Below are 20323 nucleotides of genomic sequence, written 5' to 3' on the forward strand. Positions count from 1 at the left end.
TTTTATTTTATGTGCTAAGTACCCCTTATTAGAAGAAACATAAAACCAGGGAGATATTGAACATGTAATATATGATCGACTCTAAAATTTCTTATAATATTACCCAAATAATTTATCTAAGAAATATCCCTAGGACAAAAAAGCTCACATAAAACAATTTTGACTTTTATATATATAGACCCGGAACTAGGGCTGAGCGTCGGTCGGTAATGTCGGTTTCGGTAGAAAATTTTTATTTTCGCCTTTCGAACCGACAATGTTGGTAAAGTCGGTTATTTCACCGACTTATTTCGTCAAATTTTATTTTATTTCGCATTTCGAACCAAATGCTGTCGGTAAAGTCGGTGTCGGTCGGAAGTCGGTAAAGTCGGTGTCGGTAATGTCGGCATGTGGAAAAGTGGCAAATTTGTCGGTAAAGTTGGTCGAAAGTCGGTTCGGTTAAAAAACCTCTTCCGCCTACCAAACCGAAAAATTCGGAATAAAAAAAATCATGCCGCCTATTGTTTGCCATCTAGTCAGTAATGATCGGTGTCGGTCGAAATCGGTCGAAAGTCGCTTAATCGGTAATTTGCTCGGCCCTACCCGGAACACTTCTTTCAAAAATAAAAAATAAAAAAATAAAAAAAACTTACGAGTTAAGCGAAAAATTCAAATTATCGGAGAGTACAAAGTATTATAATTCATCGTTTATTTCAGTTTTTGCCGCTTACCTTGCTCATTTCATTTCCGTTACCTTCCCCTAATTGCAGCCATCAAACGAAGAAATAGCATCAGCATGCAGGCTGCAGCAAAGCAGCTGAAATGAGTGATGAAAGCGCGAGCGGAGAGAGAAAGCAGTGCAGCTGCTGCTGCATTTCACACGAGTTCTTCAGAGCTGCATCCAAGAACCCTAACAAAATCGCGGTCATACATGCCTCCGGCGGGGCCCAAATCTCCAAAGAACTTGGCGTCGGCGATATTGATACCGATAAGCTTCTCAAGGAGCGAGCGAAATCGGTGTCCCCTCCGGTTTACCAAGGTGATCGGTGCTTCACTTATTCTGATGTTTTGGCCTCCGTCGATTCCCTCAGCGCTCGCCTCCGCTCGATCCTCCTCGGTGCTGTTGCTGATGAGCCGCACTTGATCGCACACTCTCCTAAAGGTTTCTTTCTCTCTTTCTATTATTCCTTTTCTTTTGTTTAGTTATCAAGGAATTACTGAAGTTCGAGCAGCCTCTCTTGAAGTACTTGTTTATGTGTTGGAAATTTCAAAATTTTTGTTTTCATTCTTTTTCTCTTTCCTTTGGTGACCAATCACCAAGTCTGACATCAAAGAACAAATTCTTAGAAGAAAAGTAAAGAGAATCGCAAAATCTTTTAAATTTATATAAAAAAAAAGAGAAGAAAAAAGGAAAAAGTTCTTGCAAATAGAACATCACGATGTAAATCCATGAAAGCAATTGACTAGGCGTGTTATGTTTTGTGTGTAATGCTACATTGTCATTCTTGACTTTGTTGAAGGTAATAGTACTTCCAACCATGCTCAAATGGCCAAATCTTCAGCTTCTTCCATGATGAGGGCAGAACAATCGCCTGAGCTTAAGAATATATATGTGCCAAAAATTGTGGGAATATACATGCCACCTTCGGTGGAATACATAGTTGCTGTTCTTTCTGTATTGAGATGCGGGGCGGCTTTCATGCCTCTAGATCCTTCCTGGCCAAAAGAGAGGATATTATCAGTTGCTGCTTCATCAGATGCTGACGTAATTATCGGGTGCGCATCTTCGTTTGGGATGAGTAGCGGTTACCAGCTTGATAGGTCACACTGGCTATTAGAGTGCAGCAGCTGTTCTGTGTTGTGCTTTTCCATGGAAGAATGCCTTGAAGAGTGTATCCCGCCGGCAAATTTGGTATGGCCTTGTGAAATTGGAGAGGAAAGACTGTTCTGCTATTTGATGTACACTTCAGGATCAACTGGGAAGCCTAAAGTCGTTTGTGGCACTGAACAAGGTAAATTGATCAATTACCATATCTGAAACTACAATTTAGTCTTTCAGCACTGGAGTTTAAACTCCCCTCCCTTTCTTTTTCTTTTTCTTTTAAGAATTTCTTTTTATTGATTGAGGGGTTCCTTCCTTTGTTTACAATGCACTCATTTGTGCTTCTATAAAGTGTTACGTATTTCGTTAATTTGTAGGTCTTGTAAATCGCTTTTTATGGATGCAAGACTTGTATCCCCTCCAAGGAGAGGAAATTTTGATGTTCAAGACATCAATTAGCTTCATTGACCACCTGCAAGAATTTCTTGGTGCTATTCTGACTGCTTGTCCATTGGTTATACCTCCTTTCAGTGAACTAAAAGACAATATGTTCTCTGTTGTTGATTTTCTACAGGTATGTATGTTTCCATATTGAGGTTTCCACTATTTATGGAACTTATAATTTCAGAATTTCTTTTTTATTGCACACCTGTAATTCTTAACTCTTACTGTAGGTTTATTTTATTAATAGACTTACTTCTGTTCCATCATTGATGAGGGCAATACTTCCTGCTTTGCAAAGTCAGAGTAACAGGGGCATTCCAAGTTCATTAAAGTTGTTGGTGCTAAGTGGTGAAGTTCTGCCTTTAACGTTGTGGGATAAGCTTGCCAAGTTATTACCAGAAACCTCTATTTTGAACATTTATGGGAGTACAGAGGTTAGAAATTAACACTCTTTTTTATTTGGCTGTCCAAGTTGTAGAACACATCAATTTATGTTTTCGGGATTCATTATTGATAGCTGTTACATTGATTCTTTGAATTAAGGTATCAGGTGATTGCACATATTTTGACTGCAAGAGGTTGCCGATGATTTTGGACATGGATACACTAACAAGTGTTCCAATTGGTATGCCTATTTCTAACTGTGATGTACTGCTTGTTGGAGAAAATGGCACATCCAATCAAGGAGAAATATATGTTGGTGGTGTCTGTGTTTCTTGTGGGTACTATTCTGATTCTACTGTTATGTCTCTGGACTGTGCAAAATTTCCTCAGAACTCAGTTGGTAGTAGTTCCACTGGACATGGAAGTCAATTATATTTTAGAACTGGCGATTTTGCTAGACGGCTCCAAAGCGGTGACTTGGTTTTTTTGGGGAGAAAAGACCGCACTGTGAAGGTTAATGGGCAGCGAATTGCTTTAGAGGAGATTGAAGATGTGTTGAGGACACATCCTGATGTACTTGATGCTGCTGTGATTTCAAGTAAAGGTCAATGGGAACTTGTGGCTCTTGAAGCATTTATAGTCTTAAAAGAAGAAAGATCCAGGGAAATATTCAGATCATCCATCCGAAGTTGGATGATTGACAAACTTCTGTCAGTAATGTTTCCTAACCACTTCACCTTTACAGAGTCGATACCTGTGTCGTCTAGTGGAAAAGTTGATTATGAGTTGTTGGCAGGTTTAACATCTCACACTGAGCCTGTCCAAGATAAGATTGGTGACATGGGGAGCAGGGATCTCTTGCAAGTTGTTAAAAAGGTCTGCTCTTCATCCCTTTTATTTTGTTGGTCAAATGGCACCATGTCTGTGTTTTCTATATTTGGTTACAACATCCTTCGAAACTAGTAATGGAAGTTAACATTCTAGACGGTATGAGGACTAGTGGTGTGCATTCACGGAAGAGAACCATATTAAGGGCTTAAATTAGAATATGTTTCGACATGTAATGTAACTCCCTTTTTTATCTTCTTATTCTTGGAGCAGATATATATTTTGAAAATGTTTCTAACAAAAGGTCTTTGATGGTCTTATTCATTTCAATGATTCTTGTTATAAAGATCTTTATGTGAGAGCCGTGGATCCAGACAACTTGATCTGGATGTCATCTGTTTCTGTATGTACTCTCTTAAGCTTGTTCTACTTGTCAATAATTGCTCAGCTTCATAGATATGATAGGTCTCATGGCCCATTAGCCTGTTATTATATAACTATCTTCATTCCCATTTGGGAACAAAGAGAATTGGTGTGGACCCATATGGATTATGACAGGTTGAGCGAGGTCTTTTCGGTTAGCAACTTGTGTGGACCAAGGTCAATATTCTTAAGTCATAATAGATACTTTCAGCCTTCACTTGATTGACGTGCAAAAGATAAATAAGTTGGTGAATGCAAAACTTGATTATCTTTACACTGAGATTAACTATATTGCATAATCAATGAAGTAAATTTATTTTACCATCTCTTTGACAGGCTTTTACTGATGCATTAATGGTTGAAGAGGTTTCCGATGATGATGATTTTTTTATGATGGGTGGTAATTCTATTGCTGCAGCACATCTTTCTCATAATTTAGGGGTTGATATGCGATTTATTTATTACTTTCCAAGTCCATCTAAGCTTTATCTGGCTCTTCTAGAGAAAAAAGGACCAGCCCATTTGCATTTCAAAAAAGATGCTAATTGGGAAGTGAATCTTGATGAGGGTAAGAGGAACATCCTTCGTTCCAATAATTTTGAGGCTCCAGATCCTGGTATCTTTAAACCACAAGGGAGTTTGTTGAGGACCTCTGTTGAAAAGAATGACAGTAATGTTGTAGTCTCCAAACGCTTAAAGGTGGATTCGAATATATACATTACTTCAGACTCTGCTAGTCCAAGAGATGGGTATGTATGGGATTCTGATTCAAAATTCATGTCATGTTCAGCCAGCCGATGCAACAAGGTTATGCATGAAGAGGGGTACAGCGGGAATAAAATATGCCAAGTGACCTGGTCTGTGAAAATTCCAAGAGATAGAAAAGGTTCTATGCAAGAATTTTGGAAAGTTCACATGGAGTCTTGTGTTGATGCATCACCGATAGTTGTGTTTAAAGACCAGGATATCTATTTGTTTATTGGATCTCACTCATGTAAATTTCTGTGTGTTGCTGCCAAAAGGTATAGACCACCTTGCAGTTTCTGAATTACTCATGTTCATATTTTTCATGTGATCTTTAGGATGATTCTATGATATTTAGCTGTCAGCTTTGCCTTGAGATGACCAGGTTTTATTCTGCCTCCCCAGAATAAGAGTTTTATGTGTTGTTTTGACAAATATTGTAGATTGTTGCAGCCACATTCTAGAAAGACACACACACACAAGCGTATGTGTGTTTGTGTTATATATATGTATGTTTGTGGGCATACACATATATAATACATATTAGTCGTTGAGTTTATGGCATGTCTTTACTTGAGTGCATACGGTTGTCTTATCTCATGCTTTACCTACAAATCAGACCCAACTAGTCCTTCTATCTTTTTTGATGGTGCGTAACACATGCACATATATCGATCATTGAGTTTTTGACATGTCTTTACTTGGGCATGTACTATTGTGCTATCTAGTGATTTACCCAAAAATTGGACCAAACCCTAATCCTTCTATCTTGTTTAATGGCATGCAATCTAGTTACCCTGCGTATTCATTGTTTTGTCACATCCTTGGAATGCACAGCGGCGTACTGTTGGAAGTTCATGTTTTCTTTTGGTGCTAGGTATATGCTAGAATGGAAGTGAGCCCCTAAATTTTTGTTATAATATTGCATGTTGAATGATCATCTGAAAGAGGGCAGAAACCTTGTGGTTGAAGTGCTGTTCTGGGAACATGATTTCATTCTGAGCATGCACAAAGCTTATAGCATTACCTATTTGTATTCAGTGTTGTGCCATATGTATTTAGTATGTAAAGCTTATGCAAAAAGCTTACTCAAGTGTTGACCTATTACATAATTGGGTTTAGTGGTTCTGTCCAGTGGGAGATCAAACTAGAAGGGCGAATTGAATGTTCTGCAGCAATTCTTGGTGATTTTTCTCAGGTTGTCCTTCATTCTATTGTGTTCTTACGCCATGCTATTCCACTAGGAAATGTGGCTTGAAACCCTTTAATTTATTTATGTTGTAAATTCTGCTATGTCTGTTAGGTTGTAGTTGGATGCTACAAGGGGAAAATATATTTCCTTGATTTTTCAAATGGCAACATATGCTGGACCTTCCAAACATCTGGTGAGGTATGATGGTTCTAATGCTTTACTGTTTTACCTTCTTCTGTAAGGGATCTTTCTGCTTCTTGTGGTCTCCTAGCATTTGGGTTTGAAAATCTTCCAGAATATAGAATACAGCTGTAGGGCCACTTGTTTACTGGATGAAACGTTTGTCTAGCCCATATGAGTGTAAAAAAGTTTGAAAAGGCTTTGATTTTGTGATATGATGGTACATCCCCCCAAAATAGAAACTTTGTAGTAATTGTTTTCTATGCTTAAGTGAGAATCCTTGCTGTTCAGATGAAGGGCCAGCAGGGGGGAAAAACCTTTTTGTTTTTTCCAATATAATCAATAGATTTAATGAATTTCAGTTACAAGTTTCAAACTTTGACCAATGCAAATGTAGAGAAGATTTCAGTGCACATGTACTCTATGCAGTTCAATTTTACTTGAAATTTGAACTGTAGTATGTCTAGGTTGTTTTTGTAATGTAACGCATAATTGTTTACATCATGCAAAAAAAAGAAAAAGCAAAGATTAATTGTTTATGAGTTTTTCACTTCTTTTATGCTGTATGTTTTAAATTCTAATGATCTCTCTCTCTCCCTCCTCCTCCTCCCTATGTAATTATTTCGGGTGTCCACTAGCTTACTGTTCTTACAGTTCTTATGGTATGTAGGTCATGATTATCTGATTTGTCACGTACTTGTGGTGAAAGGCATTAGTCCAAGTGGCATGTTGGTTTTGTCTGTTGCATGTCTGTTTTTTGTGAGTGCAGTGGCAGCCACTCTTGTTCATGGACCATGGCTTAACTGCCTTGGTGGTAGTGGCATTACCTGCATTTGCCTATCCCATATATATCGTACTAATGGGTTGACATTGGCGTTGTTAATTGAAATATCATTTTTGTTGACATAAACTTAAAAAAAATTTATATTTTCCTCCTTTATCTGCTGATTTGGCTGATACAAATTTCATTTTTAACATCTGAAGGTGAAGTCACAACCAGTTGTAGACATACGCAGGCAATTGGTTTGGTAATGTTCTTCATTCTTTTTCTTGCATTTTTGCTCAACTGAACTGGTCATTGTTTCTCCTGTTAACTGTAGAGAGATACTAATTGTCCCTTAAGTGATGCTGGTTCAAATGAAGATAATAAATTTTCTTTTCATTTTTCTGTAATCATGCATGGTATTTCTTTCATGAATGTGTCACTTAGAAACTACATTGGTCTCAGAAGAAAGCAAACAGTTCAATTTTGCTGATGATCCTTGGCCCAAATGGCATCTCCTCCCCTCTCAAATAAGGGATGAAGCGTGAAGTTATGGATTTAATCCCATGCAAGTCAGCGAGTCATATCTGCCTATTAAAATAGTAAAAAAGTGATTAGTTTGTGAATATTTTGTGGCACTCTCAAAATAAAAGAAACAAGAAAGTCTTCATGTTAACATCAAACATGTCTGTTACCATGTGCAACCTTTTGGGCTACATGAAGAATCTTTTATTTTAAGACAATTTTGCATTTTTACGCTTGAGATTAAAGTTTTATCTGCAACTTATCTGGTAGAGTGCTAACTTCTTGAACTCAAACTCAAATGAACATCGTTTCTTCGTTTCTTGTTTGAAAGTGGAACCACTTTTGCAATGACCATCTAAAATTGTGTAAATAATGTATGGATGATCTTTGGTGTTTCATTACTCTAATTCTGATGCTGGCTTTATATATATATATCTCAAATTTTTTAGGGTTATATATGTATTTCAAATTTTTTTTGGGTTTTTTTATCATCAGTAAATTACTGCGTTTTCCTTATTGATACCGTGATGTTTGCTATTTCATTTTCAATAATTGCTCATAAAAGTTCATGAAGCATCAGGTCTAAGGTTTGACGAAGGTGTGCAAACAATTCTTTGGGGCACACCTGAGGGCCTTACCCGACCCATGTGGGGACTGGGGGGGGGGCGGGGGGTGCGTTTTGCATGGGGTCCTGGGGATCTAGTTGGGGCGAAGCCCTAAATACCCCGGTTATAAGAAGAAGAAAAATGTTGGTAAAAGTTCAGCAATATGTTGTAATTTATTTCTCATGTGGATGTGAATTTTTTTACATCATATGATTTGCTAGAGGAAACCATCCTTTTTTTTTTTACAAGGTCTTAATCTGCAACAAATTATCTGCAGGTGTGGATCGCATGACCATAACTTATATGCTCTCGACTACAAAAATCATTGCTGTGTTTATATGGTTCCCTGTGGTGGGAGTATATATGGATCACCTGCAATTGATGAGGTGTACTTCGGCATTCAGTCGTTGCTTAACTCATTTAGTTTTGCTACACAAGACATGCTTGATTGATTGCCAGAAAGTTCAGTTTTTGGTTTACGTACCTTGTCATTTGCATTTCAATTGTGATCTGTTTTCTTGGTATTCAGTAGTCATATTTATTTATTTTTTTCACCTATTGCATCAAATATAAGATTATCGCCATCTTCATTTTTCTTTCAGCTTTACTCGACAGTTGTAAGGTTTCATGAATATAATCTTGGTAGGTGCCTCTAATAAATATTGGTCACTTTTTGGATTGTTGTTAGGCTTTCATTTGGATATGGGTTTGAATATTCTGTGCTGCTTTATAAGAAATAGTTGAAGTAATAACTGAAACTTGATAAGCTTGCTTGTGCATAAAGAACTTAAAACAATGAACAAAAGCGTGAGTGTTTATCAGGTTTGAGTAGTTTAGGAATTGTAGTAATGATTTGATGGATTCCACCAACATACTACTTTGTAATGAGTTGATGGGATCCATCAACATATTACTTTCTATTTTCCTTTTTCAATTTTCTTTCAGAAGAAGGGGTCTACTATGTTGTGAATATATTTTTTTGCTCATGTGCTTGCGTTAAAAATAAAGAGAAAGTATATATAATGGGAAATCATTTAAGTTCTTCGGTTGATTTACTGTTCATTTTACTTTGAAGATTGTTGATCTATCTTCTGCTTCTTACCTGGATTGTCTAATTTATTTAACATGCAGGTGCATAACACACTCTATGTGGCTTCTACCAGTGGCCGTATGACAGCTATATCAACTAAAGTACGGCAGATTTCAATTTCATTAGTTCAGGAGAATAGAGTATTCATTTTTCAAGAGAATGTGGTTCAAAATGGGGATTCGATTTGTGGCTTTTGTTTGCAATTATTGTGTTTGAAATGGAGTCCTTTATGTGGATTTAGATTTTTTTCCCCTACATCTTAAAGTGAAAATGGAACTTATGTAAGAAAAACAATATTTTCAAAACCTATGAACAAAGTATTATAGTAGGTAAAGTAAGAAACACTGTTGCTTTAACCATTATTGTTACACAATTATATTATCGTTCTACATACTACATGGTCCTTTACCATTACCTTCCCTGTTTATCATTGGTGCTATTCTCTTCCCCAATGCGATTGCTGCAAAAATTGTTTCTTTAGTGGGAATGGAAAGTAACGATTCATTAAATGGAAGAGAACTATGGAGGAAGAGGAGAAAGCGTTTAACCTAGAGTTTAAACAAAAGAAGAATTGGAAAAATGTGAAGTATTATATGCCCTCGTCCATATAATAAGCGATTTGAGATATTCTTGAGCAAGACTTCGGCGGTCTTGCTCAAGAATATCATGGTCAAATCGCTCTATACATGGACATGGGTATATGATACCTCATAGTTTTCTAATTTTTCAGATTTTGTAGTTTTTTGTTCTTTTTTTTCATTAAAGGGATTTTTTCTTGTATACTTTCTGTGTATTAAGATTGTGCCCCTTTGTGCTTTTAATGAAATGCATTGCTGATAAAAAAAAAGAAAAGAAAAGAAATAAAAGAAGAATAAATGAGAAACCTGTACTCCCAACTAAATCGTATTGCTTCTTTTACTAAAATTTGCTGTTGTTTTAGGGGACAATTTAATTGTATAAGTACCCTTGTATGTTTCGCATATTACTTGTTTTTAAAATTGTTACATTTACATTACCTTTGTTCCTAAATTCTCTTTTGAAATTGTAATTTGAAGTGGTTTGTTGATGGTTTACAAATGCAGAGTTTACCATTTAATATTTTGTGGCTGCATGAGTTCGAAGTGCCAGTGTTTGGGTCTCTTGCCATCAATAGTCTGAATGGAAATGGTATGTATATTTTCATTCGATTAATGTCCATGCTTTTGCTCTTTGTGATCTTTGAAAGTTCCTTCCTGAAATTATCTCTATAATGTTTTATATACTTATCTTCTAATTTTCTGCACTGTTTTTCACTGTAGTTATTTGTTGCTTAGTGGATGGTCATGTTCTTGCATTGGATTCAAGTGGATCCATTCTTTGGAAGGTACATTTTTCTTCTGTCACGTAATAGTTACCTTTATGTTAATTTATACTATTATCTTTATTTTTCTTCTGTCACCTATGTTTGAATGATTTGCTTAATCCACTTGCTTTTCTTTAAAAACCTTCTTGCCCTGGAACTCTATCAATGTCAAAATGTTTGCCACGTCTCTCAGATTAAGCTTAAGCATGCATCAAATTTACGTTCATCTATTTATTTTCTCTTAAAATTGGGTAGCTAGTTAACAAACTTTGCCACTTGGTTCACAGACCATGAGATATGTAGTAGTGGTTGAATTTGTTTTTCTTCTTTTCACTTTTTGTTATATACTTGGACATAACAATGTCGTCTGCTTTCTTTTTCTTTTTTTCTTTTTTTTTGGCATACTATCCTCATTACTTCAAACTAGTGAAAAGTGCTTTTTTTTTATCTGTTAATGACAATAGACCTTTCTGCTTTAAATGAAGGTTTACTGATAAGGAACTGCAGAAATACATGTTGTTGATCCATTTGATATAGACTTATCATATGTCACTGTATTTTAGCTGTCTAGAAAAACCTACACTTCTATATATACGAACTAAATACCCTGATCTATTTTTTATTGCTATCTTTATGTGGTTAATCATAGATAGGCATTGCAACATTTGCATGTCAGGCGTACGTGCAAATCTGAGAGTTAAGCAAATGTATTTCTTACTAATTTCATTTGACGATAATCAAGATTTAGTGTGGTGTGAAATGAAAAGAAACATAAGCATTTTCCTAAAGAAGCAATGGTACAAGTGTAATTTCTACGTAGTATTAGACAATATCCAAATCTTCAAGTAACATATTGTCTTATGTCAAAAAAAAAAAAAAGAAAAAAAGAAAAAAAAAAAGAAGTAACATATTGTCTTATTAGCAACACTCCAATGTAATTGTTTTAGAAGTAATATTTCCTCATTTTAAGCTTTAAGGAGACTTTTCTAATTTTCCAAACACATTTTTCAAATTGAAAAACACTTCCATGTGTAATAACCAAACATCAGTGCAGTCTATCTCTAGATTGCATGACATCTATCAGGAGTTCCTTGTTAAATCAGATGTAAAGAAATGGAACTTATTTGTTGTGCTTCACAGTATCATTGTCGTGACATGCTTGTTGGATTTTATGCATGATCCTTTAAGCCTTTACTAACAAATGACTTCCTTCTTCAGTACAGAACTGGGGGTCCAATATTTGCTGGACCGTGCATATCTGCTGCTCTTCCTTCTCAGGTACATCATTTTCTTCAAGGAACTAAGGGTCTTTTTTTTTTTTTTTTGAAGTATTTATTGTGAAGTTCATCTTCCAACTCCCCCTCTCCCTAAGCTGAAAATGTGTTTGAACTGGAGTATAAATTTTGGCCATTTTCCCAACAGGGTCATCCTAAAATGACAAATTTACACTAAAAAACTAAAAAAAAAAAAAAAAAAGGTTTGGGTTGGGATGTTGGCCACTTGAGCCTATTATGGGGGTGGCCAAACCACCTCAAGGCCCCTCGGGGGCAATTCAGCCACCCTAGATTCGGCCGTTGGAGGTGGCATGAGAGTGGTTTGGCCACCTCCAGATTCAATTGTTGGGTTTAACTGGATCCCTTAGAGTAAATTTGTAATTTCATTATGTTGCCATCGGAAAAATGACTGGAATTTATATGGAGGGAGTTATTTATCACTTTTGAAATCTTAGAGATTTATTTCTCACAACAAACAATAGGGACCAATTTCACCGTAGATCTTCCGCAGATTGAGTGAGAAGGCTCATCGCCTCACTAGAGATGACGAATTGTGGGGGAGGAGAGCATCGCCATGTAGAGAGGCTGTGTGAGGGGACCGACAACACTTTTCTCTCTGCCATGGGTTTACAGGTTGTGGGTTTCTCAGCTTTGATGCCAAATAGGGAAGCCGAAAGAAAAGGCTAGATTGAGTTGGGGTTCGAAAGAAGAAGATGACAAGTGCTCCAAGCAAGTGAGAGAAGTAGGAAGAAGGAGAATTGAGGGGAATTGAGTGGAGAGTTCTTTCTTTTGTTAGGGGAGGAATTGAAAGGCGGTTAAGATTCAAAGAAAAAACTATATATATTAGGAGGGGTTGTGTCAGGTGTGGTTAGAAAACTGACCCTATAAACCCGACTTCCGACCGGAATATAGTAAAAAATCAAAAGCTTTACCCAGCCCCCGAACTACCTATGACACAGTTAGTCCTACATTTAGAAGATGAAATTGCCCAGATAAAGTTAGTGAATTATAAAGGAGCTCGTGGGTGCTAAGTTTAACATTGATTCCCTACTTAATGAGACTCGGTTTTATAAATGATTCTAGGAAGTTCAAATTGCAACTTGATCAATCTTTTTGAAGTGATAGCGCAAATATGACTAATCCTTTCCATAGGTCATAACAAATGGTAGCAGAGCAATCTAGTAACACCATGTGGTGTTGAAGAATCGCATGACATGAACCTTGACAAGAACGTTATGGATTTGAATGGGGGAGATTGTGACACCCTAGAAAGTTGATGATATGCCCACATGGAGTGGGTGGATTATAAAGAAGCTTACGGGTTGTAAGTTTCACATTTGTTCCTTATTAGGTGAGATTGGGTTTATAACTGATTCTCGGAAGCTCTAATTACAACTTGACTAGTCGTTTTGGAGTGATATCGTATGTGTGGTTAACCCTTTCCCTGGGTCGTTATACTGCCCCACTTGAAAACCGACCGGATTTGGTTGCTTTCTCTTTTGTTAACCCTACTCTATAATATCTTTCATTAACATAACACTAACTATGAAAATTTCTAAGTTAAAAAATAAGTAGCCATCTGTTCAAGAATTGAAAATGGAGAAAAAGAAGAATTGATAAGAAAGAAAGAACGAAAAGAGCATAATGTGTGCGCATGTCATGATATTTTAAGATTGTTCTAGAAAGAAAATCTTGTTAATAATAGATTTGGTTTAAATACTTCATCATATAACTATACATTGTTATAATTCTCTTGCACATTTTAATTCAGGACTTTTCTTTACTAGTTAATCAACAAAAGCATCTAAGAGGTGCATACAGAAGCTGAAATCCTGCCTAATTTGCCCCGGTATCATAAAGTTTGGGCACATCTTGATATTTTAAGAATGCTCGCTGAAGAAAACCATATATAAAATATTTGAAATGAGCAGGTCACTTTTTACTTACACTTCATCATGTATTTCCTGCACATTGAGTCCGGACATCATCACTGACGACATAAAATTGATTAACTGTTGCGACGAGTAAAACTATTGTTAAATTTACCTATTGTCTTGTTTTGTTTGTTATTCTGCAGGGGCTTATATGTTCCAGAGATGGGGGTATCTATTCACTTGAACTGGTAAATTCCACTAATTATCCTGTACAAAAATGTGCAAATAAATAGTTATTGATCTTCTGTAATGGCTGATGATCATTTGTTATCCAATAGAAGTAAGATCAACCAAGGATTTTATTTATCTATATACAGAAAATTTTCATGGCGAACATCCTATGTTAATAAATTAGTTTGTTATTGACATCTTACTCATCAAGTTTGAGCCATATCTGATATGCCCATCAACATGTACGAGTAGCATAAACATGCCCTTATGTCTCATGCATTACAAGTAATGCTATATGCTGGACAAGTATCCACGTTCTATTTGCCAAAAGCTGATGTGGCATGGTCCCCTCATGACACTTGGTAAATGGAAATGGGTTTGGAGAACCATGCCACATCAGCTTTAGTGGATGAAAGGTGGATACTTGTCCACTATATAGCATTACTCCATGCATTACTATTCTCTTGCCCTAATAGTAACTGTTTATTACTACATTAATAAGCATTTTAAATAAAGGATAGCTGCAGCCCAAATCTTAGGTACCTTTTTAAGATATAGTACAAGAAACTATCAAATTACTCTTTTAGCTGACAATTGCATATTGAATGCTGGTGGAATTCATTCCAGGAAAATGGAGATCTACTCTGGGAATACAATATTGGAGATCCAATTACTGCGTCTGCTTATGTCGACGAGCACTTACAGTTGATATCTTACCCCTCCCATTTATCTGACAGGTAGAGAAAAAGTACAGACTTATCAGAAAATCTACACATACTGATGATTATTTATACATTTCTCCTTGGTATTTTTAGGTTGATTTGCGTCTGTTCCAGTTCCGGCAGCATACGTTTAGTTCGAGTTATCAACAGACAGGAGAGTCAACCAGGAATAAACGTAGAGGAATTTGCAAGGTTGGACATCCAGGGAGATGTATTCTCATCGCCTGTCATGATTGGTGGCAGAATTTTTGTTGGATGCAGGGATGATTATGTGCACTGCATTAACCTTGAAATTCAAGGTCCATGTGAATAATATAGCTTATTTGTGTGCCTGGATTTTGTTATCAACCAAAAGCTGCCACTCTATCATCATCGAACACCATAATTTGTGTGGTTCCTCAATGTGAGGTCCATTCGTAGGTGTAGTCAATCACAAAGAAATTCGCTAACCCAAAGATGTAATACAAAAATGAAGAGAAAATCACTTCAAATAGCTTCAATATACCCAAATTTTGCACAAAACAATTTTTTGTTGTTTTTTGTTTTATACAATTCATAACATAAGATTACAATCACCGACCTTCCTCCTACATTCCACCGTTGAATCATGGTATTACCTCAGAAAAAAGGAGAAGAAGATATAACAAATACCTACCTTACACAGTTAAATTCTTGATCAATAAATGTGTTAATGGATGTATAAGTCTTGATAGATAGATGAGTTATATTATTTTATTTGAAGGAAAGAACCAAATGTCTCTCTTTTAACAATCAAGGGAGATAACGTGGTACGGTGGTCATTCATAATTCAAAGAAAATTTTAAAATGGTTAAATACATATTAGCGTATGGGTTTGAATCTCACAAAGAATCAAATGTCTCTCTTTTACTATGGTTACGCTCAAGTAAAATAATCACAGTTAATCTCTCTCATTGCCCTTTTTAGTATAAAAAAAAAAAAAGGGAGATTAATGTGTTTTTTCTCGTTATAATATATTTTTTAAAGTGTCCTTTTTTCACGGTTCCTTCTAAATCTTCCTATTTTTCCAAGTTTACATTGCTTTAGGAAAATATATATATTTCCAAGTTTACATTGCTTTAGGAAAATATATATATATATATATATATATATATATATATATATATATATATATATATATATCACTGACCTTCCACTGTTAATTCATCGATTAACAAATGTGTTGGTGGACCTGAAAGCCTTGATAGATATATGAATTATATATTTTATTTGAGAGATTTTTATTGATCGTAACCAGTATTATTGCTTTAGGAAAATATATATATATATATATATATATATCTCACTGACCTTCCACTGTTAATTCATCGATTAACAAATGTGTTGGTGGACCTGAAAGCCTTGATAGATATATGAATTATACATTTTATTTGAGAGATTTTTATTGATCGTAACCAGTATTATTGCTTTAGGAAAATATATATATATATATATATATATATATATATATATATATATCTCACTGACCTTCCACTGTTAATTCATCGATTAACAAATGTGTTGGTGGACCTGAAAGCCTTGATAGATATATGAATTATACATTTTATTTGAGAGATTTTTATTGATCGTAACCAGTATTACTAATTTGATTCTTTACCTACTTTTTAACTTTAACAAGCAAACACTGTTCCGTAGTTAAACTTAAGATAACTTATTCTATATCTAAGATTATTTGGCTTATTTAGTTTTATAAGAAACGATAGTTTTCTTTTTTTCTTTGCCTACCTCTTGACTTCATCTAAATTCCGTGGTACATATTAATATATGATTCACAGTTCATAAATACAGTTTAATTATTAATTTCATACATACATAGAGCAAATTGAATTCTTACACATTAACTATTGGTTAAATAGTTGCACGCATAATTATAAAACTCTAAAATGAGTTTTCAAATCTGCTTCTGGTCATCCAAAGCCCTTCCTAATCAACACCCAACAACCAGCTAGACCGCCAGTGCCATCACTCTCGAATTTCTTATTTAGTTTATTATTGGCTCAGCAAGGTATTGGGCTGATCCAGTATGCAACTATGGGTAACGATATGTGTTTGTATATCGAGTTTGGCTTGTGTCGAGTAACAATTCGTGTTTGTATATAAAGTTTAGCTCGTGCCGAGGTATATGTGTAAGACTATATATGTTAATCTTAACTCGACCAATTTAATTAAACGGATCAAGCTTTTTAACATTAACTTGCTAATTTCATATTAGGTTTATATCAGGTTTATGGGCTGTGTAAAAAAATTTTAGCCCTTATGTCGTATGTCAAGTTTAGGTTGTGTTGAAGGTATAGGTATAAAATTATATTGATGAATCCTAACCTAGTCCATTTAATTAAACGTGTTAGACCTCTTAATCTTAACCTTCTAATTTCGTGTTAATTTCGTGGGTCGTGTCAAAATTGTCAGTCCTATCCTATGTGATACAAATTTCGTTTCTTTTTTTTTCACAACCCATTTTGGTCACTAATTTGGGTTTGAATTTGTGCAAGCGCTTTCTAATGTCTTGTCCACAAAGATGACTTTGGTGAGTCACTCAGTGACCTCAGTGAGTTATCCAACATGAGTTCCTCGGGTTGAAATTCATCCTTTTTTTTCGCTTTTAGTTAAGAACATTTTAATAATTGAGGAAATAAATTTTTTTTTCTTTCTTAAAAATCAGCGTTATAACACCTAAAAGAGGTTATTAAAAATTATTTTTTTACTGGAGAAGATGAGATTAGCTTCATGTTGCAACCCTCATCATCACAAGTTGTTTAGTTGGCCTAGTTTCATATATTAGCATTCACACCCTATTTTTCCTTCTGTAATGTGAAAACCTTCAACGGAAATGATAATTCCTCTGATCACATTACTTGCTTTGTATTAAAAGATGCTCTGGTATTGCCTATTGACATGCACATATGTTAGCATTACCAGAAAGGCACGGCTCTTATCAACCAATGCATTAATTCAATCTTTATATTCATTTTCTTACATGAACGACCAATAAGTAATCGATTATCCCAAACAAATAGTCAAGCTACTACCAAATTATATAAGCAATGTTCCCCTTCCCCTACATGAACAGATTCAGAAGAGAAGCACTTGATTATCGTTTCAATAAAGATATATGATAAATGTGATTCAATAACTACAGAACTAAAGAAAGGATTTGAGAATTGTTTGGCTAACTTATAGCTGTATATGGGTGCATAAGAAACAATAGATTCATGTATCACTAACAAAGGACTGAAGTTTTGCTTTCAGTCAACCGGTAGAAATGAGATGTTACATCAAACTGTTTCATCAACATGAGTGTGTAGGAGAGATAAAGAGAGTTCCAAGCGCTAAACAGACGGTGGGAGATAACTTACTCATTGTATATATTTGGGGATTTCACCTTTTCTTAGAAGGGAAAGAGAGTACTCAGCAGTGTCAATAAGGTCATCGATGTTATGCAGGGATCTCTCCTCAGAACCCAGCATGAAAATAGCACGAACCTCTGCTTTCTTAGCCAGTCTTGCGGCAAAAGTGAGGGCCAAATTTGGGGAGTTGAGGCTCCGCAATATCTGCCGATAGAGAGACAGAACTCGGCCTCTATTCCTTGCCAAATCCTCTGCTGTTGCCCATATAAAACCTTTTGTCATTTCTCTGCACTGCATAATGAAAGAAAAAAGCTTATGGTGCACTTGTGTTTTAATAAATTAATAGGGTTTAATTCATATAATACAAAACAGACTTAAATGTTATGATCACTAAACAAACATGACTTATAGTATGTGCTCTTTTAATTTAAAGCCTATTATTACTAGTACCTCATGGAAACTTCTTGATGCAAGTGACAAAAAAGCTGGTTTGATTTGATTTTAGTTTTACTCCATTTTAGGAGCGAAGGGTATTTCTATAAACTTCATATTTCTGGAAATGGGTTGTACATGGTCTTAGTTTGATTTTTTTATTATGTTTTTGGAATTTTATATGCGATTTCTATTTGTTAGTTAGTTTGGGCTTAATAGTTAGCCTATAAAATTCAAGTCTCATTAAAAGTCTAGTTCTTGCTAGTGGTCCAAGTCTTATTAAGAGTCTAAGTCTTGTTAAGGTTAGATTTAGTTTCTTATAAATATTGATTCAAGACTTTCTATTCAATATTGAAGATTATGTTTTGCTAAAATTTCAGAGCTATGAAGCTTCCTTTGAGGTTTGTGTGATTCAATCTTTCTCCTACGTATAATACCAAGGAAATCCTAAGTGTGATACTTGGTTTTGTCTCCTCTTTCTTCTCTGGATTACACTTCAGACTTCCAACAATTTTGTATCAAATTCTAACCAAGGCAAGAACTGATTTTGCATCTATTATTTTCCTTATATCCAATCCTAAAGAACCCTAAACCACCCATCCAAAATAGCTCGCAAACAACCCCAAAACACTTAAAATTCTTCAGTTACGTTCCTAGCCTCGGAATAGCAATTCAAAACTTGAGCCAATGCATCAGCTTTGTCTAAACGATGGCTTTTTTTTAAAAAAATATCAACGCAACTTAACAACATATTGCTTACATAGCTCTCTTCTCTTCCAATCCATGCCAGCTATGCCAAGACCTACCTATCTCCACTCACGACGGTAAACCAATATGAACTCATTCAGTGCATTTTTGTATTCCTTATCTAAAACCAGGCCAATATTTTTCATACTCCTTTTCACAAAATTCACTATGACATACTGTCAAACAGATAGCAGGCCTCTTTGATCTCTTTGTATCGAGCATGTAATAACATCAACCAATGAGTAGAGCTATATATATCATCATTTATTCGCAATGAAACTAAAATTCACACGCAACTTTTCTTTTCTTTTCCATCATATTTCCTCAGCAAAGCAAAGAAGCATCAAAGTAGTACCCAAAACAAAAATGATATCCTTGTTGGTAATGCATTTAAGTATGGGTGCAAACCCGTCGGGGTCAATGCAGCCCCAGAAAATTCATTAAATTTAGCGAACTAAGTCAACCGAAGGAATGAACATATATATATATATACACACACATATAAACAAGTGAATTACCTTAAGATTGTGTCCTGCTTGCGCACAAGGGCGGCTCCCTTCTCTCTTACTGTGTGTCGACCAGACCCTTTTAACTCTGTTCGGACGACGGAAAAAGGAACAGCACGCAATTGTTTGTTAAGCCAAAACACGATCCAGCTTTGATAAATATGCCCGCAATCCTTATGCAACCACAAACTATTCAGCCCAGAACCAGATGCCCTAAAATTTTCTTTGCTATTCACGCCATTTATTATATTCATTTCTTTCTTGACATAATATGTTTCAAAGTAGTTCCTTTTTAACCAGAAAAATGCTATAATGTAATAAAAATATCATTTTTAACTCATAAAAGTCCTAAGTAGCAAAATGTCACATGACTTTAACCACAGTTTGTTTAACTGCAGCCACGTAAGGGCATGTAGTCTCTTGCCACCTAAAATTTTTATAGGCAAAAAATGATATTTTTATTGAACTATAACATTTCTCTTTTAATAATTAATATAAATCTCTTAAAACACGCCACGCTACCTAATCTAAACATTGAGTGTGAAAAACGTAATATAATTATTTGATCAAAATCCAATAATAATCAATCACAAGTATAATGGTGATTTTAATAGCAACATCATTCTTAGAGGGACTTAAGAGCAATACAAGAAGAACTTGTAGCATTACTCCTCCGTTTATCCTTGGGTAGATGACAATTGGATAGGGCTTAAAAAAAAATTGCCATCAAATTAACCACCCTTGCCCTTTCTCTATCTTTTTTAAATACTAAATAGAAAAAGAATAGAAAAAATATCAATTCAGTTTTCATCCATATCAAAAAACTAGAA

At 35.3% G+C, this 20323-nt stretch overlaps 2 protein-coding genes across 3 annotated transcripts; one reads left to right on the top strand and one right to left on the bottom strand.

The window, feature by feature from the left end:
• Positions 1-716: 716 nt before the first annotated feature.
• Positions 717-14938, top strand: LOC132186987 (AMP-dependent synthetase and ligase family protein). Of its 2 annotated transcripts, XM_059601119.2 has the most exons (17): positions 717-1141; positions 1500-1991; positions 2179-2375; positions 2476-2679; positions 2789-3505; positions 4217-4902; positions 5747-5822; positions 5928-6014; positions 6981-7024; positions 8167-8275; positions 9021-9080; positions 10062-10146; positions 10278-10342; positions 11540-11599; positions 13673-13717; positions 14328-14437; positions 14516-14938. In XM_059601119.2, exons 1-17 carry the CDS (start codon positions 802-804, stop codon positions 14733-14735), a joined length of 3597 nt encoding a protein of 1198 aa, XP_059457102.2. In that variant the 5' UTR covers positions 717-801; the 3' UTR covers positions 14736-14938. The 2 variants fall into 2 exon arrangements, with proteins under 2 accessions (XP_059457102.2, XP_059457103.2); XM_059601120.2 differs by lacking the exon at positions 14516-14938 and having other exon boundaries at positions 11545-11599; positions 14328-14418.
• Positions 14939-17536: 2598 nt separating this feature from the next.
• LOC148584814 (COMPLEX 1 LYR-like protein) lies at positions 17537-19724 on the bottom strand. The gene is made up of 2 exons (XM_088517897.1): positions 19506-19724; positions 17537-18099 (listed from the first exon to the last, which is right to left on the bottom strand). The coding sequence occupies exon 2, from the start codon at positions 18088-18090 to the stop codon at positions 17818-17820; it is 273 nt and encodes a 90-aa protein (XP_088374023.1). The 5' UTR covers positions 18091-18099; positions 19506-19724; the 3' UTR covers positions 17537-17817.
• Between the last annotated feature and the right edge of the window lie 599 nt (positions 19725-20323).

The sequence above is a fragment of the Corylus avellana genome, chromosome 6, assembly GCF_965113065.1.
Source record: "Corylus avellana chromosome 6, dhCorAvel1.hap1.2, whole genome shotgun sequence".
In the NCBI taxonomy this organism is placed as follows: domain Eukaryota; kingdom Viridiplantae; phylum Streptophyta; class Magnoliopsida; order Fagales; family Betulaceae; genus Corylus; species Corylus avellana.